Source organism: Loxodonta africana, chromosome 18 (genome assembly GCF_030014295.1).
Source record: "Loxodonta africana isolate mLoxAfr1 chromosome 18, mLoxAfr1.hap2, whole genome shotgun sequence".
NCBI classification, from domain to species: domain Eukaryota; kingdom Metazoa; phylum Chordata; class Mammalia; order Proboscidea; family Elephantidae; genus Loxodonta; species Loxodonta africana.
Genome location: NC_087359.1, coordinates 29207669 through 29231687, shown reverse-complemented (window position 1 = coordinate 29231687; position 24019 = coordinate 29207669). Strand labels below are relative to the sequence as shown.

At 52.5% G+C, this 24019-nt stretch overlaps 1 protein-coding gene across 2 annotated transcripts in view; it reads left to right on the top strand.

The window, feature by feature from the left end:
* MRC2 (mannose receptor C type 2) overlaps positions 1–18318 on the top strand; it is a 74320-nt gene extending 56002 nt beyond the window's left edge. Inside the window, exons 11-30 of one of the 2 annotated variants that reach the window (XM_010594547.3) lie at positions 418–566; positions 1442–1659; positions 2400–2542; positions 3694–3796; positions 4029–4167; positions 4282–4317; positions 4596–4756; positions 4863–4930; positions 5602–5702; positions 6017–6159; positions 13183–13297; positions 13415–13578; positions 13750–13858; positions 14399–14637; positions 14782–14950; positions 15044–15193; positions 16247–16366; positions 16557–16736; positions 17435–17461; positions 17609–18318. In XM_010594547.3, coding sequence (XP_010592849.2) covers positions 418–566; positions 1442–1659; positions 2400–2542; positions 3694–3796; positions 4029–4167; positions 4282–4317; positions 4596–4756; positions 4863–4930; positions 5602–5702; positions 6017–6159; positions 13183–13297; positions 13415–13578; positions 13750–13858; positions 14399–14637; positions 14782–14950; positions 15044–15193; positions 16247–16366; positions 16557–16736; positions 17435–17461; positions 17609–17829 — 2755 coding nt within the window. In that variant the 3' untranslated portion in view covers positions 17830–18318. Of the gene's footprint in view, positions 1–417; positions 567–1441; positions 1660–2399; positions 2543–3693; positions 3797–4028; positions 4168–4281; positions 4318–4595; positions 4757–4862; positions 4931–5601; positions 5703–6016; positions 6160–13182; positions 13298–13414; positions 13579–13749; positions 13859–14398; positions 14638–14781; positions 14951–15043; positions 15194–16246; positions 16367–16556; positions 16737–17434; positions 17462–17605 lie in introns of both variants that reach the window. The other variant, XM_064270959.1, reaches the window with a different exon arrangement.
* The last annotated feature ends 5701 nt before the right edge of the window (positions 18319–24019 follow it).

Here is a 24019-nt window from a genome sequence, read left to right as displayed (position 1 = left end):
GTGTAACATCCTACCATCATGCTCAGAGGGATCTGAAATCCTTTGAGCTTCAACTGACCCCAGGGCCTTTTTTTAATATTGTCACAAGGGTGGCTCTCATTCATTAAGCAACGCCAGTGTGGGGCAGGGCCTGGGCAGGAGCAGGTGTAGGTGTAGGCTGGATGCCCAAGAAAGACAGGTGTTAGCCATGTCTGGTTTTCTCTTAACAAGGTAAGGAGGTATGGTTGGTATAAGGGGGTGCTGAGCTGCTCTGTGAATCAGCTGCAGGCTCCCCAGGGGTCCCTGTTCCCCCAAGCAAGTTACTGACCAGGCATAGCACTCAAGCTCCCAGGGTGGGGTGTCTGGCATACAGAGCACACAACTGGCCCAGGGAGTGGTGGGAGCAAGACCCTGCCTTGACCAGCCCCTCGCCCACAGGTTTGAACAGGCCTTCATCAGTAGCCTCATCTACAACTGGGATGGTGAATACTTCTGGACAGCCCTGCAGGACCTCAACAGCACCGGCTCCTTCCGCTGGCTCAGCGGGGATGAGGTCATGTACACCCACTGGAACCGGGACCAGCCTGGTAAGCCTCCCCCACAGCACTTGGTCAACCCCCACTAACTTTCCTTGGTTGATGCTGGGAGGCTGGGGGTAGACCTGCCACGCCAGGACCGGGACCCAAGGCTTTACAGTGAATTGATCATTTGTGTGGGGTAGTGGTTGTGCCCACAGGTGCTGGAGCTAAACTGTCTGGGTTCAGATCCTGACTCTGCTGCTTAATAGCTGTGCATCCTTTGAGCCTCAGTCTCTTCATCTGTCAAATGGGGAGATGGGTACCTTCCTCAAAGGATTGATGTGAGCCTCAAATGGGTTCATATAGGTAAAGCGCTTAGAACAGTGAGCACTATACAAGTGCTAGGAACCCTAGTGGTGCAACAGTTAAGTGCTCTGCTGCTGACTGAAAGGTCTATTTGAAACTGGGTAGTGGCTCCACGGGAGAAAGACATGGCAACCTACTTCAGTAAAGATTACAGCCAAGAAAACCCTATGGGGCCGCTCTACTTTGTCACATAGGGCTGCTATGAATTGAAAATCATATGGAAGGTACCTAACAATGACAATAGAAGTGCTTGCTATTGTTATTATTACTATCTCACATTCACTATCTTTCTTAACCCTTTCAATAACTCTGTGGGGTAGATGAATCAGGCTTAGAGAGGTTAAGCAACTTGCCTAAGAGCTCACAGTGAGTAAATATAGGCTAGGACTCGAACCTTGTCCTTCTGCCTCCATTTCCCTTGCTTCTGCCCGGGCCCGGACCCCACAAAATGTGTCCTTGCAGAGATGGCCAAGCTGGTTCCCAGTACCAGGGCCTTAGTGGTGCTCCGCAGGGCTATGAGGGAGGACCAGACCATGAGTTCCCCCACAGCGTATGGGTTTCCCTTCTCCCTCCTTCAGGGTACAGCCGTGGGGGCTGTGTGGCCCTGGCCACAGGCAGCGCCATGGGGCTGTGGGAGGTGAAGAACTGCACTGCATTCCGGGCTCGCTACATCTGCCGGCAGAGCCTGGGCACACCAGTGACGCCGGAGCTGCCTGGGCCAGACCCCACACCCAGCCTCAGTGGCACCTGTCCCCAGGGCTGGGCCTCAGACCCCAAACTCCGGCACTGCTATAAGGTAGGGCAGCCTGTTGGCGTGGGGGGAAGGGGGAGGCATGCTTAGAGAGGCAGCCCACCTGGAGGGTTCCTGGGGGAGCCAGCCATGATCCAGACAGGTGAGCCCCGGAGACACCTTTCCCCAGACAGAGTGAATTTCTGGTGAAACTCTTCCCATGGGAATTGAGCTGGATGAGGTAGATGCTGAGGCCTGGCACACGGTAGGTGCTCAGTAAACATTTGAGGAATTGAAGGAACCAGAGAGATCTGCTTTAGAGGTTCTGAAATGTTAGGGCCAGGCTGGCTATCCTTCAGAATTGCCTGGGGGAGGTTGGTGACGGTATAATTTAGACCACGACCATGAAGATTTGGATTCTGAAGGTCAGGGTAGGGCCTGGTAATCTGAATTTTTAAACTCTGCACAGCTAGGTTTGGGAGCCATCAATGTAGTCCAAGATCCTTTATTACATGGAGGACCTGAACCCAGGGAGGAAAAGGGACTTGTCCACAGCAAGTAATGGCTATGCTGGGATCAGAGCTCAGGTGTCCTTATGTTTAGGGGACAGGGCAAGGGGCTGTTCTCTAGGAGCTGCCGTGCCAGCTCCTCTTCCCCTGGGGCTCATTCTCTGATGGGCACGATTGTCCTTAGCTAACCTGAGCCCCTGTCCAGTGAAGCCTCACTGTAATGGGGGGAGCAGCAGGCATCCCCTGGGGAGCTGGGCCAGTGGGGGTGGTTGGGACAATTGGACTCTGCTTCTGCAGGTGTTCAGCTCAGACCGGCTGCAGGACAAGAGGAGCTGGGCCCAGGCCCAGGGGGCCTGCCAGGAGCTGGGGGCCCAGCTGCTCAGCCTGGCCAGCTATGAGGAGGAGCACTTTGTGGCCAACATGCTCAACAAAATCTTCGGGTACTGGGCCTGGAACATTGTGGGGGGCACAGGTGCCTGGGTACCTGTGTGTGTGCAGTCACAAGTGAGCCTGTGTGTACAGGTGTGGGAGCAGGCACGGCCAGCAGACTGTTGGTTTGCAGGGGATAAGGATGGGGGGCAGAATGAAGGTGACCCCCGTGAGGCCTGCCTGTGGGCTTGGAATGACCCGTGGATCTGTTCCTAGGACCAAGCCGTCCCATCCTCCCTCAAATAGCCATAGTTTCCCTGGAGTCTTGGGAGGACACACTGGTCTTCGGAGACCCTATGTTGCTCATCAGCAACACCCCTCTCCAGACGTACAAGCTTTTACATAAATAACCCCCTCCCTAGCCCTCCTTCTGCATTGCAAAATCTCCCACAGTCTGATCCAAGTTGAGTGTTTTTCCCCCACCCTAGATCTTTTTTTTTTTCTAGATCATCCCATAATAACCCGCACTCAATAAACAGCATTTCTCCAGGGACAAGGGGAGCATGGCCACACGTGTTTGCTAATGGGGGTCCCTCTGGAATCCCTCTCTGTCCTGTGGGGTCAGAGCGTCCTACAACACATAGCACCTACATTCCCTCAGCACTGGGGAAACCTACAGGGACCCAGGCTTCCTGAGATCTTAATTCCAGGGATATCTCCTCCCAGCAAAGGAGCCCTGCTGGCACCGTGATTGAGGGCTGGTGGGTTTGGACCCACCGGTTACAATCAGCAATCCTCTTTGATGGAGGATAGGTTATTTGCTCAAGGTCACAGAGCTGGTCTGTGAATGAGCCAGGACCTGAATCCAGATTTATCTGACTCCAGAGCCTGGGTCAGTGCTGCATCCCCATCAACTTCCCAAATTCCCGAAAGTAGAAGCCTGCAGGATCTTGCTGGGCAGGGCATCCTTTACCCAAAGGGAAACCAAAGGACCGGGGAGCCAGGCTCCCAGTCCAGCGCTCCCCAGTTCTCTCTGGGTGTCTCCCTTTTAAAATGGGCCCATCAGTGTATTGCTCGGTGCGTGTGAAGCCCAGATGGAGAGGCCCGGGTCCTGGAGGCTGCCCAAGTCACAGCTGGGAGGGGCAGGAGGCGGGTTTGGCTTCCTGCTTCTCATTTTCATCCCTTCTTTCCGTTCCCATGCACTTCTACTCCCGCGCTGAAGTGAATCAGAGCCGGAGATCCACGAGCAGCACTGGTTCTGGATGGGGCTGAACCGTCGCGACCCCGGAGGCGGACAGAGCTGGCGGTGGAGCGATGGGCTGGGAGTAAGCAGACCCAGAGAAGGCGGGGCCGGGGGGGGGCCTGGGGGCGGGCTTGATTGGGGCGGAGCCTCTGACCCCAACTGCCAGGTTAAGAAAAGCAGATTGGGGGTGGAAGGTGAGCGGACGCCTAGGCCGGTTTGGGGCTTCCCAATTTAGGCCAGGCCTCTAGTTCGGCGGTTCTGGGAACTCGAATGTGCCTCAGACTCCCCTCCATCCCTCTTGCGCACGCCCCCAGTTCTCATACCACAATTTCGACCGGAGCCGGCACGACGACGACGACATCCGGAGCTGTGCGGTGCTCGACCTGGCCTCCCTGCAGTGGATGGCCATGCAGTGCGAGACGCAGCTGGACTGGATCTGCAAGATCCCCAGAGGTGGGGAGGAGGCGGGCGCTGGGCGGAGGGTAGTGGCAGGCTTCAGAGGGGCCGGCATCCAGGGGAGGGTTTCCTTTTCCCTGCAGCGTCTCTGCGCCCCCTTTGTCCCCGCAGGCACAGACGTGCGGGAGCCGGACCTGAGCCCTCAAGGTGAGGCCCCTACCCGACCCCGACCCCCCCCCACACGCACCGCAGCCAGGAGAGAAGGGACCTCACTTCCCGAGACGAAGGGGGCTAGGGGTTTGAGCCTAGATAAGGGGATTGAGTTGGCTCTGAACCGGGCACCCTCAGCTCTGTCTGCTTCCACCTTGAGGTAGGGGCATGCCCTGGGCCCAGAGCCTGGTGGGGTTGCTGCCCGGGTCTGTGGGTACGCAGGCCCCACTCCCACCGCCCTGGCTGCCCATCTCGCTCTTGGCGCTGCTCCTCAGGCCGGCGGGAATGGCTGCGCTTCCAGGAGGCCGAGTACAAGTTCTTCGAGCACCACTCCACGTGGGCCCAGGCGCAGCGCATCTGCACGTGGTTCCAGGCCGAGCTGGCCTCAGTGCACAGCCAGGCGGAGCTGGACTTCCTGGGACACAACCTGCAGAAGGTGGGGCGCCAGTGAGGCAGGGGCTGCAGGCAGGGGTATGACTGCCGGGCGTAGGAGGCCTGGGGGAAGCCCTGCCAATCCTCACCTGCCCTGCCTGCTTCCCCAGTTTTCCCGGGGCCAGGAACAGCACTGGTGGATCGGCCTGCACACCTTGGAAAACAATGGGCGCTTCAGGTAGGAGCCCTAGGGGGCAGCAGCTGTGAGAAGAGGCACATGAATGGATGATCAGCTGCCACCCTGGGCCAGGCCAGGGTGGTGGCCCAGCACAGAGAGACAGTAGACCTGGATTTGAGTCCAGCTCTGTTCCTTCCTGGGTTGTGTGACTTTTAGCAAGTGACTTAACCTTTCTAGGCCTGTTTTCTCATCTACAAATAGGAATAATAATGCCTGCCTGGTAGTAAAGATAGTATGTGAAGTCCTTAGCACAGCATCTGGCATATCTTGGGCACTAAATAATGGCAGCCTGTATCATGCCTGGGGTCACTGATCATGAATCAGGCCCGTTCAGGCCATAGGCAAAAACATGTGATGGTCCAGAGAGGTCTCTGTCGTCAGGGCCTAGACGCAGGAGGAGCACATTGGGCTCTGAGCACATCCTGGCCCTTGGAGCCCTGCTCTGGTAGTCTCCAGCTTCTTTTCCAGTTAGAGAAATGAGTGCTCAGGGAGGGCTGGGCCCTTGGGCCCCCAGCTGCGCTAAGCTCAGCAGCCCCCTCCTCAGCCTGCGGCCATGGAGCCCCTGGACTCGGGCTCTTCTCTGCCCCCTTCCCTGTGGCCTTCATTGCTGCAAACGGGGAGGCTGAGCCCCTGGCCAGTGCTGGAGCCATCCCTGCTCGGTGCCATTGCAGGTGGACAGATGGTTCCATCATCAACTTCATCTCCTGGGCACCTGGCAAACCCCGGCCCATCGGCAAGGACAAGAAATGCGTGTACATGACGGCCAACCGAGGTGAGGGCAAGGCGGAAAGGGCAGTCAGCTAAGAGTGGGTCCATGTTGCAGGCAGTAAGCCAAACCTGGCAGGGACTGTCAGTCTCTTCCATTCTCTTTGTTCCGCCAACTCAAGGGATCTTCTCAGGGATAGACTCAGAGAGGAGGGCCTGTCCCTATGGCCCCACAGCTACAGAGGACTTGAGTTCAGAGCCAGACATAGGAGGCCAGAGCTCCAGCCCAGCTTCCTCCCAGGGCATGGGGCCAGGGTGCTGCCAGCCATGCCCTGTCCTGCCTGGCCCTGGGGTGACTGCCCTCCCTTCCCATCTCTGCAGAGGACTGGGGGGACCAGAGGTGCCTGACAGCCTTGCCCTACATCTGCAAGCGCAGCAACACCACCAGAGAGACACAGCCCCCAGATCTGCTACCCACCACCCTAGGGGGCTGCCCCTCTGGCTGGAACCAGTTCCTCAACAAGGTAGGAGGTGGGGAAGGGGCACCCAAGTGAGTCAGGGGAGAAGGGAGGAACATGACAGGGCCAAGCCTTAGGAGTCCTGGCCCTTCGACAATGTCTTGGTTATGGCCTGTCTCACTTAGCCTAATGCGGGGGCTAGATGCCTCTGAAAATAACTTGGTGTAGCAGGTGAGTTTTCTAGATCTAGACCAAACATTTTGATCATGAACTCCTATTAGTTAAAAAAAAAGGTTGAGCATGTAGATTCAAAGTATGTGTGTGTGCATGACATTTACATATATTCTATACTAATAGAAGCACTGCAGTGTATAATTAGGAGCCCTGGTGGCACAGTGGTTAACAGATCGGCTGCTAACCAAAAGGTACGCAGTTTGAATCCACCAGCTAGAGGCCCTCAGCAGCAATAACGGTAGAAGTTTAAAAATAGATATTTAGAAAATTCTCTTCCCAAGTGTTTTGAGTGTACAGATAGAAAAGTTTGGGGCAATAAAATTAATCAAAATGGACGTATTTCTAAGCGTGTTTTCAGAATGTTCTCTGCATGGTGTGAGTTCCTTTATATAAGCAGTTACTTTCCCACCCACAGACTGACTTCTTATCAGACGTCTTAGAGCATCATTGTTTTTACCTGAGGCTGACAAAAGGAGCTCTGGTAGCATAAGTGCTTGGCTGCTAACAGAAAGGTTGGCTGTTTGAACCCATCCAGAGGCTCTGTGGAAGAAAGACCTGGCAATCTGTTTCCGTAAAGATTACAGCCTAGAAAGCCCTATGGGTCAGTTCTACTCTGTCACATGAGGTTGCTGTGAATCTAAGTCAACTCGACAGCACCCAACAACAGTGGCTGACAAAGAGCTTGCTGCAGGAAGAGAAGGGTCATCGCACCATTTCCTTGTTGTCTGTGCTGCCATCATTAGTGTCAGCTTCAATCCATGGCTTCTTGGCAGGACATTTAAAGGCCACTTATCCCTACTATGAGTCAGAATCGACTCAACGGCAACGCGTTTGGTTTGGTTTTTTGGTCTCCCTGTTGTGGAGCTGTGGTAATGCAGTAGCTAAAACACTCAGCTGCTAACCAAGAGGTCGGTGGTTTGAACCCACCAGCCACTCCATGGAAGAATGAAGTGGCAGTCTACTCTTGTAAAGAATACAGCCTTGGAAACCCTACTCGGCAGTTCTATTCTGTCCTATAGGGTCCATATGAGTTGGAATCAGCAAAGCGTTTACCACCATTGTAAGCACTACTGTAGCTCACACTAGGTGATATCCTTAATCCTTCTAGTACACTGCAGTCAGCCAGCCTCCTAGTACCGTGGAGCTCTTATCCTCTTTAGGATATTCAAGAGAATAGTATACCTCTTCTACCTAAAAAAAAAAAAAGGAAGAAAGAAAAGTAAGGCATGTATATTATTATTAAAACTTTGGAAAAAACAGAAAGGAAGAAAATAAAACTCACCCACAATCTCCAGGGAGCACCGCTATCAATATTTTTTACCTCTCTCCCCGGCTTTTTTACCTTATTGAGCTCATGCTAAAGAATGCAATTCTGTATCCAGCTTTTCTTTCTCAGTGTTACATTTTGAACATTTTTCTTATCATTATGCTTTTTTCCAAAACCTTTTTCTCATGATTTTTTTTGCCTAATTATTAAACAGAATATATTTTATATACATAATTGATCGCTTTCTTAATGCCTCAATTATTATGTTGTTGTTGTTAGATGCCGTTGAGCTGGTTCCGACTCATAGCGACCCTATGCACAACAGAATGAAACACTGCCCAGTCCTGCACCACCCTTACAATCGTTGTTATGCTTGAACTCATTGTTGTAGCCACTGTGTCAATCTACCTCGTTGAGGGTCTTCCTCTTTTCCGTTGACCCTGTACTCTGCCAAGCATGATGTCCTTCTCCAGGGACTGATCCCTCCTGACAACATGTCCAATGTATGTAAGACGCAGTCTCACCATCCTTGCTTCTAAGGAGCATTCTGGCCTCACTTCTTCCAAGACAGATTTGTTCATTCTTTTGGCAGTCCATGGTTTATTCAATATCCTTCGCCAGCACCACAATTCAAAAGCGTCAACTCTTCTTCGGTCTTCCTTATTCATTGTCCAGCTTTCACATGCATATGATGTGATTGAAAATACCATGGCTTGGGTCAGGCGCACCTTAGTCTTCAGGGTGACATCTTTGCTCTTCAACACTTTGAAGAGGTCCTTTGCAGCACATTTGCCCAATGCAATGCACCTTTTGATTTCCTGACTGCTGCCTCCATGGCTGTTGATTGTGGATCCCAGTAAAATGAAATCCTTGACAACTTCAATCTTTTCTCCGTTTATCATGATGTTGCTCATTGGTCCAGTTGTGAGGATTTTTGTTTTCTTTATGTTGAGGTGTAATCCATACTGTAGGCTGTGGTCTTTGATCTTCATTAGTAAGTGCTTCAGGTCCTCTTCACTTTCAGCAAGCAAGGTTGTGTCATCTGCATAACACAGGTTGTGAATGAGTCTTCCTCCAATCCTGATGCCCTGTTCTTCTTCGTATACTCCAGCTTCTCGCATTATTTGTTCAGCATACAGATTGAATAGGTATGGTGAAAGAATACAACTCTGACGCACACCTTTCCTGACTTTAAACCAATCAGTATCCCCTTGTTCTGTCTGAACAGCTGCCTCTTGATCTATGTAAAGGTTTCTCATGAGCACAATTAAGTGTTCTAGAATTCCCATTCTTCACAGTGTTATCCATAGTTTGTTATGATCCACACAGTCGAATGCCTTTGCATAGTCAATAAAACACAGGTAAACATCCTTCTGGTATTCTCTGCTTTCAGCCAGGATCCATCTGACATCAGCAGTGATATCCCTGGTTCCACGTCCTCTTCTGAATCCAGCCTGAATTTCTGGAAGTTCCCTGTTGATATACTGCTGCAGCCGTTTTTGAATGATCTTCAGCAAAATTTTGCTTGTGTGTGATGTTAATGATATTGTTCTATAATTTCCACATTCGGTTGGATCACCTTTCTGGGGAATAGGCATAAATATGGATCTCTTGCAGTCAGTTTGTCATACTGTGGGGGCTTGTGTGTTGCTGTGATGCTGGAAGCTATGCCACCGGTATTCAGATACCAGCAGGGTCACCCATGGAGGACAGGTTTCAGCTGAGCTTCCAGACTAAGACAGACTAGGAAGAAGGACCCGGCAGTCTACTTCTGAAAAGCATTAGCCAGTGAAAACCTTATGAATAGCAGCAGAACATTGTCTGATATAGTGCTGGAAGATGAGCCCCCCAGGTTGGAAGGCACTCAAAAGATGACTGGGGAAGAGTTGCTTCCTCAAAGTAGAGTCGACCTTAATGACGTGGATGGAGTAAAGCTTTCGGGACCTTCATTTGCCGATGTGGCACGACTCAAAATGAGAAGAAACAGCTGCAAACATCCATTAATAATCGGAGCTTGAAATGTACAAAGTATGAATCTAGGAAGATTAGAAATCGTCAAAAATGAAATGGAACGCATAAACATCGATATCCTAGGCAGTAGTGAGCTGAAATGGACTGGTATTGGCCATTTTGAATCGGACAATCATATAGTCTACTATGTTGGGAATGACAACTCGAAGAGGAATGGTGTTGCATTCATCGTCAAAAAGAACATTTCAAGATCTACCCTGAAGCACAACGCTGTCAGTGATAGGATAATATCCATACGCCTACAAGGAAGATCAGTTAATACGACTATTATTTAAATTTACGTACCAACCACTAGGGCCAAAGATGAAGAAATAGAAGATTTTTATCAGCTGCTGTGGTCTAAGATTGATCAAACATGCAGTCAAGATGCATTGATAATTACTGGTGACTGGAATGCGAAAGTTGGAAACAAGGAAGAAGGATCAGTAGTTGGAAAATATGGCCTTGGTGACAGAAGGAATGCTGGAGATCGAATCATAGAATTTTGCAAGACCAACGACTTCTTCATTGCAAATACCTTCTTTCACCAACATAAACGGCGACTATACACATGGACCTCGCCAGATGGAACACACAGAAATCAAATTGACTACGTCTGTGGAAACAGACGATGGAAAAGCTCAATATCATCAGTCAGAACAAGGCCAGGGGCCAACTGTGGAACAGACCATCAATTGCTCATATGCAAGTTCAAGCTGAAACTGAAGAAAATCAGAGCAAGTCCACGAGAGCCAAAATATGACCTTGAGTATATCCCACCTGAATTTAGAGACCATCTGAAGAACAGATTTGACGCATTGAAAACTAGTGACTGAAGACCAGACGAGTTGTGGAATAACATCAACGACATCATCCATGAAGAAAGCAAGAGGTCACTGAAAAGACAGGAAAGAAAGAAAAGACCAAGATGGATGTCAGAGGAGACTCTGAAACTTGCTCTTGAGCATTGAGGAGCTAAAGCAAAAGGAAGAACTGATGAAGTAAAAGAACTGAACAGAAGATTTCAAAGGGCCTCTCGAGAAGACAAAGTAAAGTATTATAATGACATGTGCAAAGAGCTGGAGATGGAAAACCGAAAGGGAAGAACACGCTCGGTGATTCTCAAGCTGAAAGAACTGAACAAAAAATTCAAGCCTTGAGTTGCAATAGTGAAGGATTCCATGGGGAAAATATTAAATGATGCAGGAAGCATCAAAAGAAGGTGGAAGGAATACACAGAGTCATTATACCAAAAAGAATTAGTCGATATTCAACCATTTCAAGAGGTAGCATATGATCAGGAACTGATGGTACTGAAGGAAGAAGTCCGAGCTGCTCTGAAGGCATTGGTGAAAAACAAGGCTCCAGGAATTGATGGAACATCAATTGAGATGTTTCAACAAACAGATGCAGCGCTGGAGGTGCTCACTCGTCTATGCCAAGAAATATACAGCTTCAATTATTATAATGATGCTAATTATTCTCCTGCCCTGACTAATGCTTTTTATAATTTTGTTGTTGTTGAGAATATATGAAGCAGAACAAATACCAGTTCAACAATTTTTGCATGTACAATTTAGTGACATTGATTACATTCTTCAAGCGGTGCAGCCACTGTCATCGGCCTTTTCCGAACTGTTCCTCCCCCATTAACATAAACTCGCTGCCCCCAAAGTTTCCTGTCTAATCTTTTGAGTTCCTGTTGTCAGTTTGATCCTGTGTAGATAGTTCTTAAAAGAGCACAATGCTCAAGGCAGACATTCTTTACCAGTTAAGCTAAATTACTATTTAAGGGGGATATTTTTGGTTTAAGGTTTAAAGCTTCTAACGCTTTTGACTGAAGTATGCAAGGCTATTTGCCCCTTCACTTACTGGCCCCAGACACCTTGATTGACACTGTGTACTCCTTTGCATCCCCATAGCATTTGGATATAGGTGGATGGTTCACTGGTAGAATTCTCACCTTCCATGGAGGAGACCCAGGTTCGATTCCTGGTCCTTGCATCTCATGTGTAGCTACCACCCATCTATCTGTGGAAACTTGTGTGTTGCTGTGATGCTGAACAGGTTTCAGGGGGGCTTCCAGACTAAGACAGACTAGGAAGAAAGGCTTGGCGATCTACATTCAAAAATCAGCCAGTAACAACCCTTAGGATCACAACAGGGATGGCTCAGGACTGGGCAGCATTTCATTCTGTTGTGCATGGGGTCACCCAGAGTTAGGGGCCAACTGGATGGCAGCTAACAACGACAACAAGGCATTTATGGGTCTGCCTCTCCACTAGCTTTAAGCTCCTGGAGGGCAGGGCCACTGGCACCTGACATACCACCTAATACACTTGCACATGGAAGGGACCCCCTGAACATTTGCTGGGCTCAGCTGAATACTCTCTCCTTTGAGCTGTTACTTCTTGCTGGTGCTGGTGTGATCTTGCTCCTCTTAATTTTATGATTAATGTTACTACTTATTTAAATGGAGCCTCAGGGTGCCTTTGAACTACTTCTGTGAAATCAAATGCATGAACTTTGTGACGAGCCTCCCCAAATTTCTTGCATTTATTTCTGGATTTACCATTTTCAACCCACAAGCACTTCTGCATCCGTAAAGCTGGGTCAGCATCTAGTCATTAGTAGTCAGACCTCTCACTTGTTAAGCACCTGATCTTTATTATGCACTGATTATCTTTAAAATTACCCCAGGAGACAGTTTTATTCCCATTTTACAGAAGAGAAAGCTGAGGCCAGAAAGGTTAAGTCAGAGCTGGAATATGACCCTTCCTCCACAATACCTTTGAGACTCCAAAACTTACTTATACTCTTTCTACCCCATCACACTGGTCTTAGCAGGAAATTACTGGAAACCATTCATTTTCTAAGAGTCTTCTCTTGGCAAAAGATTTCCCACACAGGGTTCCTTTAACGTTATGGAAGTATTGAATGTGGGAAAAGAGAGACATGAAATTATAAGAGTTAGAAGCCACTGCCCAACAAAGATCCTTCAAAAATAAAGATAAAATTATCCCTGGATGATGCAAAAGGTTAAGTGCTTAACTACTAGCCAGAATGTTGGCTATTCAAACTCACCCAGAGGTGCTTAGGAAGGCAGACCTGGCTGTCTGCGTCTGAAAGGCCACAGCCTTGAAAACTTTATGGAGCAGTTCTGCTCTGTACACATGGGGTCACCATGGTCAGAATTGACTCGGGGGCAATTAACAACAGAGATTATCACATAAGTTCAAAGGGTGTGATAACAGATTTCAGACAACACTGAGAAAGGTGTTTAGCAGAAAGTGAGATCTTGTTTTCACCTGCCCAGCGGTTGGCCCATGCGCTTTTGGCCTCGGTAGTAGAGCTTTCGGTGGCCCAAAGAAAGCCTCCCATTTAAAAATTCACCAGCGCGTGGGCAAATGTGTATGCATCTGCTTTGCCGGGCTGAGAGAGTGCTGGAGCCTTGCCCAAGGTGACCCAGATGTCCTGGTTCCTAGATATTTCTCGCCAGGGCCTATTCACAGTGGGTGTCTGGGTTTGTGGGACAGGGAGGTGGAGCTGGACATCATGCCTCCCCCTCCGCCCTGCAGTGTTTCCGAATCCAGGGCGACGACCCCCAGGACCGAGTGAAGTGGTCAGAGGCACAATTCTCCTGTGAACAGCAAGAGGCCCAACTGGTCACCATTGCAAACCCCTTAGAGCAAGGTAGGGCCAGCCCATGGGAAGGTCCCAGTACCCTCTGACATAGCCCCTTGAAATGGCTAGAGATGAGCAAGTAGAGGGTTACCCTGTTACTCATGACTCTCTTCTTGGGGACTGTAGCCTTCATCACAACCAGCCTGCCCAATGTGACCTTTGACCTTTGGATTGGCCTCCATGCCTCGCAGAGGGACTTCCAGTGGGTGGAGCAGGAGCCTCTGCTGTATGCCAACTGGGCACCCGGGGAGCCCTCTGGCCCTAGCCCAGCCCCCAGTGGGAACAAACCGGTGAGGATGCCCCCTCCCCACTCCTTCCTCACCCCTGCCCTGGCCTGTTGGTCTTCATCCCCTAAGCCTCCCGTTGCCAGCCTCTTTGCTCACAGTGAAGCCTTTTGGAAGCAATGGCACAAGGGTGGGGGAACGCTGTACCAGCTCCCCTGAGCAGCTCCTTCCCCCCAGACCAGCTGTGTGGTGGTCCTGCACAGCCTCTCAGCTCCGTTCACTGGCCGCTGGGATGACCGGAGCTGCACGGAGGAGACACATGGCTTCATCTGCCAGAAGGGCACGGGTATGTGTCAGCAGTGAAGTGGGAATCCCCAGCTGAGCCAGGCCCTGGGCAAGGTACTATGGGCCATGCCAGAAAGAGACCTCAGGGGGCCCAGAGGTCACCCTCAGAGCCCAGTGTCTACTGGGGAAGCAGATGAGCAAAAAGTCAAGGGGCCAATGAAAGGGAAAAGTAGTGAGGACTGAGGAGTCTCAGGAGGAAGGTTTGGGGGTCTGGAGGGCTGATGGGAGCGCTAAACATGGACCTGCGCACAGTGCTGGCAGGCGCCTATAGGGAACCTGAGGTTCTGTGCAGTGGGCACCTAGAGTCCGTCTAGGGTGTCCCTCTGCCCTGGGCTCCTTGGGTGGGGTAGCTCAAGCCTCCAGCTGTGCTCATCCACTTATCAGCAAACACATACTATTAGTAGTAGGAGTGGCTAACACTCATGGAGCGTTAATCTGGGCCAAGACCAGTGTCCTGGAGACCTGGCCTCTGCCCACCTCACGCCTGGGAATGGGGTGTGAGCCTCAGAGCCGGGCCTGAGCCCTGCCCCCTTCCCTGTAGACCCCTCCCTGAGCCCATCCCCAGCAGCGTTGCCCCCTGCCCCGGGCACCGACCTCTCCTACCTCAACGGCACCTTCCGGCTGCTGCAGAAGCCGCTACGCTGGCACGACGCCCTCCTGCTGTGCGAGAGCCGCAATGCCAGCCTGGCCCGCGTGCCAGACCCCTACACTCAGGCCTTCCTCACGCAGGCCGCCCGCGGGCTGCGCACTCCGCTCTGGATCGGGCTGGCCAGCGAGGAGGTGGGCGGCCATCACGCGGCTCCGGGTTCCCTGCTCCCGCCCTCCCGTTCCCCGATTTCTCCCTGCCCCTCCTAAGCCCCCCTAACTTGCTCCCCCCCACCCCGCACTGTCCTCTTCCTCCCACACTGATGGCCCCGCCCCCAGGGCTCTCGGCAGTACTCCTGGGTCTCTGAGGAGCCACTGGGCTACGTGAGCTGGCAGGACGGGGAGCCCCAGCAACCCGGGGGCTGCGCCTACGTGGATATGGATGGCTCCTGGCGCACCACCAGCTGTGAAACCAAGTTGCAGGGAGCTGTGTGTGGAGTTAATGGTGGTAAGTGCCCCAGCGCTGGGGCCAAGTGGTGGGCAAGGTGCAGTCAGATGCTGGGAGGAGTAGAGGCCATTCCACCATCCTGCATCCCCACAGGGCCCCGTCCTCCCCGAAAAATAAGCTACCATGGCAGCTGTCCCCAGGGCCTGGCTGACTCAGCGTGGATTCCCTTCCGGGAGCACTGTTACTCCTTCCATCTGGAGCTGCTGCTGGGCCACAAGGAGGCGCTGCAGCGCTGCCAGAGAGGTAAGTGGGGCAGGGCTTGGACGGGGTACCCCCCCCCCCCGACACACACTCAGGCTAGAGCCTGCGCGTGGTAATTACAGGGGGTGTGGGCATTTCAGGGGGTGAGGACACTCACAGACCCCATGAAGGTAGTGCCCATACTACTCTCTGCTGGTAGGCAGCACCGACAGTGGTCCCCCTTGCTTTCTAACACAGAGACCATATGTGACATTATCAGGGCAGTGGTGGGTCAGTGGTAGAAGTCTCACCTTCCGTGCAGGAGACCCAGGTTTGATTCTGGCCAATGTACCTCATGCATGGTCACCACCTGCCTGTGGAGGCCTAACTGAGGGGGTGAGGAGGACAGGTAGGGCGCCCGACAGCAGTAGAGCATGAGTGCCCTGGGCACCGCTTGAGGCGGGGAGCCAGTTAGCAGTTTCTATTGGCCGTCGTCATTTCCATCACCAGCTGTAATAGACCATTCAGCACTTTAAGAGTAACTGCCCTCCGTGCTCTTCTTAGTTAGGCCCTTGCCTGTCTATCAGTGGAGGTGTGTGTGTTGCTATGATGCTGAATGGGTTTCAGCAGAATTTCCAGGCTAAGATGGACTAGGAAGAAAGGTCTGACAATCCACTTCCAAAAATCAGCCACTGAAAACCCTATGGATCATAACTGTCTCATCCGCATCTGGCCACGGGGATGGTGCAGGACCAGGCAGTGTATCATTCTGTTGTGCATGGGGTCACCATGAGTCGGGGGCTGACTGGGTGGCAGCCAACAACAACAAAGCATTTATGGGTCTGCCTCTCCCACCACCTTTAAGCTCCTGAGGGACAGGGCACTGGCACCTGACATACCACCTAGTATACTTGCACATGAGTGTTTCCTGGACCTTTTGGCAGCTAACAACAACATAGGTGACATTACACATATATACCCCCCTACACACAAATGCACAGGCTTCACACCCCTCCTCTCCTCAGGCTTCCAGAGAGCAGGGCGGAGGCCTCTCTGGGGGGCTCTGCTACCCCAGGGAGGGCTGTCTGCCCTGATGAGGGCCTCCCTTGTGTCCAGCGGGTGGGGCGGTCCTGTCCATTCTGGATGAGGTGGAGAACGTGTTCGTCTGGGAGCATCTGCAGAGCTCTGAGGGCCAGAGTCGGGGCGCCTGGCTAGGCATGAACTTCAACCCCAAAGGTAGGTACCCTGTGGGTGGGGGGCGGGGAAGACCTTGGCCTGTCGGGGAGATGCCCTCACTCCTCCCCAGGGCTGGGCTCAGTGAGGGGTGAGGGGTGGGTCGTTCTGGAGCAGGCCTGCTCTCACCCCCCTGCTTCTGCTCCCTCTAGTCTCTTTGCCCTGCACCCCCTCAGTGCCTTCTTTCCCACAGGAGGCACCCTGGTCTGGCAGGACAACACAGCTGTGAACTACTCCAACTGGGGTCCCCCCGGCCTGGGCCCCAGCATGCTGAGCCACAACAGCTGCTACTGGATCCAGAGCAGCAGCGGGCTGTGGCGGCCCGGCGCCTGCACCAACATCACCATGGGCGTTGTCTGCAAGCTTCCTCGCGGTGAGCGCCTGCAGGCGGACACTCATTCTCCGTCCCCGCCTCCCCCTGCCATGTGCGGCCAGTGTGGGGTGGGGTAGGGGCCACTTCTCAGTCTGCAGGGGGCATGGTGGATGGGAGGGCATGAACAGACCAGGCCTGCGGGAAGGACTGGCCCTGGGACTTATCTTCCCAACTAGACAGAAGGCCCAGAGGTCAGCAGACACCTGTCTTTTAATAGTGGTTAAGAGCACAGACAGGGTTTGTGTTGCAACTTTGTGACATTGGGCAACTTATTTAAGCTCTGTGCCTCAGTTTCCTCGTGCATAAAATGGAGATGATAATAGTACCTACCTCATAAATTTATATATAAAAAGGAAAGAAAAAAAACCAAGAACAGTTGCTGTCGAGTCGGCTCTGACTCATGGCAGGCCCCATGTGTGTCAGAGCAGAGCTATGCTCCATGGGGTTTTCAGTGACTGATTTTTCAGAAGTAGATTGCCAGACCTTTCTTCAGAGGTGCCTCTGGGTTGACTCAAACTTCCAACCTTTTGGTTAGCGGCTGAGTGTGTTAACCATTTACACTACCTAGGGGACTCTACTCTAGTGAAGGTTAAATGAGTTTAAAAAAAAAAGTGTTGGACACTTAGGAAGCTTTCTGTATGTGTTTGCTTATTATTATTATCATCATTATTGACCAGTCCCTTCTCTCTTCCCCGCAGCTGAGGAGAGCAGCTTCTCCCCATCAGGTAAGCCAAAGGTAGTACTGACACTACCCTGACCCTATCCCCGCTCCTCTTCCTATTGTTCCTGGTGGCAGGTGGGCAGGTGGGGGCTGGGATGGCTGTCACGCCTTGGCGAAACTTCTAGGCCTGAGGTCCATCTTGCCACAGCAGCACTCCCAGAGAACCCAGCGGCCCTGGTGGTGGTGCTGATGGCAGTGCTGCTGCTCCTGGCCCTGCTGACTGCAGCCCTGATCCTCTACCGGCGGCGGAAGAGCATCGAGCGCGGGGCCTTCGAGGGCGCCCGCTACAGCCGCAGCTCCTCCGGCCCCAGCGAGGCCACTGAGAAGAACATCCTGGTGTCTGACATGGAAATGAACGAGCAGCAAGACTAGAGCCATGGGTGTGGGTAGGGCTGGGGGCAGGAGGAGCTGGGGAAGCTGGGGCCCTGGGTCAGCAGGGTCCCCCACCTGCTACAGTCCAGCTGGTTTACGGAGGGGTGCCCTTGGGAGTCACTGTTGGGAGCTAGGGCTGGGCAGGGTCTGGGCTGGTGGGGGTCTCACCCTCCCGTGAGGGCTGGACTGAGTGCAACGTGGCGTTTCCCTTTCTGAGGGGCCTGAGGTCTTGTCACTTGGCCCTGTGCCCCCATGGTAACCAGAGGCAGGATGGGAGAGAGAATGGGAGCCTCTTTGCCTCTTCCTGGGCCCCTTGCCCAGGCTTGCTGCCCATGCCCCAGGACCCCCTTTCTATCTGCAGAGCCTGAGGAGCTTCCCCGTCCCTTCAGGCAGCTCTCTGTCACCTCTCCTTCCCACCTGGCCGCCTCAATGCTGAACCCCTCACCCTGGCCCTTCTTACCCTCCTTCTCATCTTGCCCATCCTTCTGAGCCAGGGCCCTGGGGCCTGGGGAGCCCTCTTGCCCTTGGTGGGAGCATTACAATTCCTGTGCCTGCTGAGGTGGAATGGGGCATGGTGGGAGAGGCCTGGTGTGGTGCATCGGTGCATCGGTGTGGTGTCTGCTGGGCTGGAGACTGACTGTGGAGAGACACCCTAACCTCCCAGGGGTGACTGGGCTGAGCTGGGGTGTGTCTCCTGCCGGTCGGGGGAGGGCCCCGCCCCCGAAAGAGTCCCCTGTGGGGACCAAAATAAGTTCCCTAGTGCTTCCAGCTCCTGACTCTGGTTTTGGGAGAGGGGGTTGTCAGAGTTCTGGGGGCCAAGGAGAAGCGGGAGCCAGGGCAGCTCTGGGTGCCGCCCTCTAGTGGGGCCCGGAGGAACAGCGCCCGAGCGCCTAGGGAGGCCCCTGTGGGGGTGCTGCCCAGGTGCCTCTCCAAGAGGTCAGACTCCCAGCCAGGCCTTGGTGGAGTGTCCGGCCAGTCCTAGTGCCACCGCACAGGACAATGTGAACACAGACTCAAAGACATGGTCCCTTTTTTGTAATTTTCAATTTTTTAAATGTGTCATTATTGTTTAAAAAAAAAAGGTAAAGAAATAAAAAACACCTTTAAGAGGCTTGAAAGAAAAAGGTCTCTGTTGTGTTGTGAGCCTGGTTCCTCCCCGTGGCCCTTTAGAGATAAATGTCACTTCGGAGCTTGTATCACACGTTCCTTCTGCAGCCCATCTCTGCGCCCCATGGGGACACTCTCACTCCAGCTCACCCTGCTGGGTCTGCTCCCCTTTTCCTCTGTCCCTGGGGAATTGCATGTGGGAGAGAGCACTGGCTTAGCAGTTCACCTTCTAGCCTGTGTCAATGGGGGTAATAGGACCCACCTCCAAGGGCTGTTTGAAGGATATTTGAGGATTAAACAAGGTGCCCTGGTGGCGCAGTGGTTGAAGCACTTGGCTGCGAACCAAAAGGTCATCAGTTCCAACCCACCAGCCACCCCGAGGGACAAAAATGTGGCAGTCTGCTTCTATAAAGACTTACAGCCTTAGAAACCCTATGGGGTAGTTCTACTCTGTCCTGTAGAGCCATGAGTCAGAATCAACTCCATGGCAGGGGGTTGATTTTTAAAGATTAAATGAGATCATCTAACTCTTAGAACAGTGCCCTCTATCTAGCTTATCCACTAGCCCACTGCTGTCAGGTCAGTTCCCACTTATGGCAACCCTGTGTGTTACAGAGTAGAATTGCTTAGCAGGGTTTTCTTGGCTGTAGTCCTTACGGAAGCAGTTTACCAGGCCTTTCTGTGGAGCCACTGGGTGGGTTTGAACCATCAACCTACCTTTAGGGTAGCAGCCGATCACAAACCACTTGTACCACCACCCAGGGACCTTAGCTCATGCACTAAGGGCCCCATAAACCTCAGCTATTACTGTTACTTCTGGGCTGCAGCTCACCAGGAGCACTTTAGGTGCCCCTGCTAGCCCTGGGTGGTGGGTCAGCATCCCTGTTCTTCCAGGGCTGCCTTCGTGCCCACCTCTGAGCTGTGAGAAAGCTCAGATTTGTCCTTGGGGCAGCTTGGGCTCTGCCCGCCTGGGAAATAGAGTGAAGCCAGCCAGGAGCCAGGGGAATGGATCCCAGGACTTCTCTCCAACCCCATCTTCATTCATTTGCTGGTTCATCCAGCAGAGAATCAGCAGAAACAGAGGGGCGGCTCTGTGTGTATGAGCCTAACGTCAGGTGTCAGGGTACTCAGGGCCATACAAAAACAAAAACCAGACCTGTAGCCATGAAGTCGATTCCAACTCATAGTGACCCTACAGGACAGAGTAGAAGTGCCCCATGGGGTTTCGAAGGCTATAATCTTTACAGAGGTAGACCACCACATCTTTCTCCCTCAGAGCAGCTGTTGGGTTCAAGCCACCGACCTTTTGGTTAGCAGCCAAGCGCTTAACTAACTGTATTACCAGGGCTCTTTGCTAAGAGCCATAAAAAAAAAAAATTTTTTTTTATGGCTCTTAGCAAAGAGCCCTGGTAATACAGTTAGTTATAAAAAAAAAAAAAATTTTTTTTATGGCTCTTAGCAAAGAGCCCTGGTAATACAGTTAGTTATTAAAAAAAAAAAAAAATCAGGCCAAGAGGAGGGGCGGTTAGTTTAGACTGGGTGACCGGGGAGGCTCTCACCTGAGGGAGGGGCGGTAGTGACCAGCGTGAACGTCTAAGGGATCGCTAAGTGCAGGGCCTTGAGGTGGGGATCCCGAGTGCCTTAGAGGCCCAGCAAGGGGGTGAGGCTGGCAGGAGCAGTGAGCACCCACAGGGAGCATAGGAGTGGCAGGCAGAAAGTTCGCCAGGGCCTGGCGGTCCAAGGCCTCAAAGACAGTGGTGGAGCATCGGTATTGTTTTAAGGATCATGGGAAGTCCGTGGAGGAAGTCAGCAGGAGTGGCTAATCTGAGTGACCTCTGACCAAGGTCATCCTGGCCAGGATGTGAGAAACAGAGGTGGATGGGAAGTGGAGAGTGAAAAAGCAGGAAGACTGGTTAGGAAGGTCTTATAATAATTCAGGCACAAGAAGATAGTGGGCTGGATCAGGACCACAGCAGTGGATTTAGTGTATATGTGTATGTTTTGTTCATGAGTTTTTAGATAAGTTTCTACTTTTTGAAAAGGCAATTGCAGTCAGTAAATTACTTAATCTAGCTCTTCTAGCTAGTCTTTGAAACGCCTACCAAATGACCAGGTGGGACTATGCAAATGAGGTGCATGGAGCCCTAACAAGGGGATTGGTCAGTTTTGCCATCCTTCTAGGCTTAAAGGGAGACACTGAGAGAGCGTGCTGGAGCTGCAACACGGAAGACAGAGAAGCAGTGGCAGAGAAATGGCAGCAGGAGAACCAGGAGACCTGTAGACTGGCAGGAGACAGTGTGGTGGGCTTCCTGGCCCACGAGTAAGAAAGCTGAGCACCTTTGGGCAGGAGGCTTGCTGGCACAGTGGGGTGCCTCTGGGCACTCATTGGCAGAGCTAAAAGAGTTTTATAACTCTAGCCTGAGCAGGGGAGTCCTGGTGGCACAGTGGTTAAAAGCTTGGGAGCTAACCAAAAGGTTAGCAGTTCAAGTCTACCAGCTGTTCCTTAGAAACCCTGTGGGGCAGTTCTACTCTGCTCTATAGGGTCGCTATGAGTTGGAATCAACTTGATGGCAACGGGTCGGTTTTTAGCCTGAGCAGGTCAGAGGCTAGGCAGAGAGGCCAAGGGCCAGGGAGAGACCTGCCTGCGGGCATGGCTGAGAAGAAGCTGTCCTGATGGAAGAACTGTATCCTGAGTGTTCCTGAACTTGAATTGTAACCTGTTCTTTCCTTAATAAACCCCACAACTGTGAGTATGGTCTGTGAGTTCTGTGTGGCCATTGTAACAAATTATTGAGCCCAGCAGAGAAGTAGAGAATGGAAGGGACGAATGGTGTCAGAATTGGTAAAGATGGCGGAGACAGCAGGTATGTCTGACCCCTGCTTCATAGCAGTCAGCCTTGGGCTGTCGATCTTGATTCTCCATCCCCTCCGTGAAGTTACAGGAGGTCAGATGCCTCTGCCACACCATTTTTACAGTAATACATTGACATGGTTCAAAGCCTAAATGATACAAAAAGATGTGCATTGAGATGTCTTGCCCCCATCTGTCCCAACCATCTTGTTCCCTTCTGTCCTGACTACTTTGGTTGGTTTCTTGGGTATCTTTCCACTGTTTCTTTATGAAAATACAAGCAAGCACATCCAGGTATGTCAGAAGTGGGAGCTGCTACCCTTGCTGAGGTCGGGATGTGGTGCTGAGAGGAAGAGGGAGGCAGGAAACACTCCAGAGCTTTTGGCCAGAACTGCAGGGGGAATGGGTGGTATTTACTGAGAGAAGGTGTCCCTAGGGGGAGCTCAAGAGCTGCTTTTCTGAGTCCTGGACTGGGGCCAAGCCCAGAGGACCCTCCGCCAGCTCTCCCTCCCTGAGGTCGCCACAGCCACTCTCCCGACCAGCAGTGGAAGGCCCGTGGGGATGGCCTGGTCACTCGGGGAGGAAGGCCCAATCCTCAGGGGGTGCTTAATGAGCAGCTAGCTCCATTTGTGGGTTAAGTGCCCTGCCCTTGGCCAAAACTCAAGGACCACTTGACCAGGCCACTAGGAGCCACCCTGGGGCAGCGGCCTTCTCAGAAGCTGCTGAGACTCACCCTGGGAAAGAAGAAAGGCAGAGGGGTGAAAGCAGGGCCATGAGCTGGGGGCGGGGGGAGGGTAGGGGTGGGGAAGGGGCAGCAGGCGGAGCTGCTGAGGGAGGGAGTGCCCAGCGCACACAGGACAGTGGCTGGTGATCGTCTAGAGATTTCAATCACTCCTAAATATACCTGTCCCCACTTCTCTCTCCTTTCCTCAGTGGCTGGAGTCCTTCCCAAGGCCCTGTACCCCACCCACAAGCATTTTAGATGGGCTTGCAGGCACCTGGGGAGCCCCAGTGGCCCTATCCTATGCCTCCCTGGTTGGGGACTCATCCTCAGGGGCTCATGCCCACCCAGAGGAGGGGAAGGGGCAGGAGGGAGGCCATTTGCCGTCCAGCTCCAGGACACACAGGTCTGGCCAAGCACAGGGGCTGCCTCCTTTCTTTCTGCTCACACCAGTTCAATAAACATTAAGCACCTGCTCTAGTTTTTTTTTTTCTCTAGATGCCAGGCCCTTTGCTGGCTGAGGGTGCCCTGAGGTAGAGGGCACTGTGTGCTGGGCACTGCACCCAACCTCCACTTGCAGGGCTGAACCAGCCAGGCCCGGCCGCCTGGATGCCCAGTGGCTGCTCACAGAATTCATGAATGAATGGGAGGATGGGGCCACTCTCCAGAGAACCTCGGCAGGCCTTCTCACAACCTCTTCTTGTCAAGCCAGCAATGGCCTCCTCCCAGGTGTCCTGGCAGAGTCAGCCTGGCCCAGTGGGCAGCGCTGCGAGGCCACAGGGGTGAGGAGCCAGCCAGTCATACCACATGGCTCTGCTGGAATGAAGCCGCCTGGGTCTTGCCAAGCAGCCTCGGGCACAGGGTTGAGTCTGTGGCAGGGACAAGGTAAAGAATTGCGTCTTGAGGGAGGATCCCAAGAAAGGAAGGAAGGAAAAGGGAGGAAAGTGGAAAGGAGATCAAGGAAATAAGGAGGGGCCGAGAGGAGGCCCAGCAGGAGATGAAAGTGCCCAGATACTCAAGCCTGGCCTGATTTTCGTTATCTCAGGAGCCGGGGCTGCCAAGAGGCCTCAGGAAAAGGCTGACTTCACATGGTCACTCCCACCAGAATCAGCACCATTCAAGGTACAGATTCAATTCTTCCTTGTCTAGAAAACCAGGCAGGATGCCAGCCCTGGAGAAAGAAAAGGAGTAAAGCAGCAAGCAGGCATTTCCTGTTTGACGTGGACTTGTAGCGGGCACCATGGTTCAAGGCCACACACCCAGGAGTGCAAAAAGCTGTCTTTCTACATCAGCAGAAGGCAGAGCTTTAGTTCCAGTCGTTTCAGGGAAATCCCAGGGAATGAACATTTTCTAGTCTGGTCAGCGTTTTCTCCTTTCTCCTACAGGTACCTCTGAGTTCTGAGGTCTTACGGAGTATCCAGGCATCGAAGTAGGGCAGTCATCTGATCTTGGCCATCTTACATCTCTGCTGGCTTATGTGGGCTGCGTTGCCCTCTGCGTCTCTCTCTGGG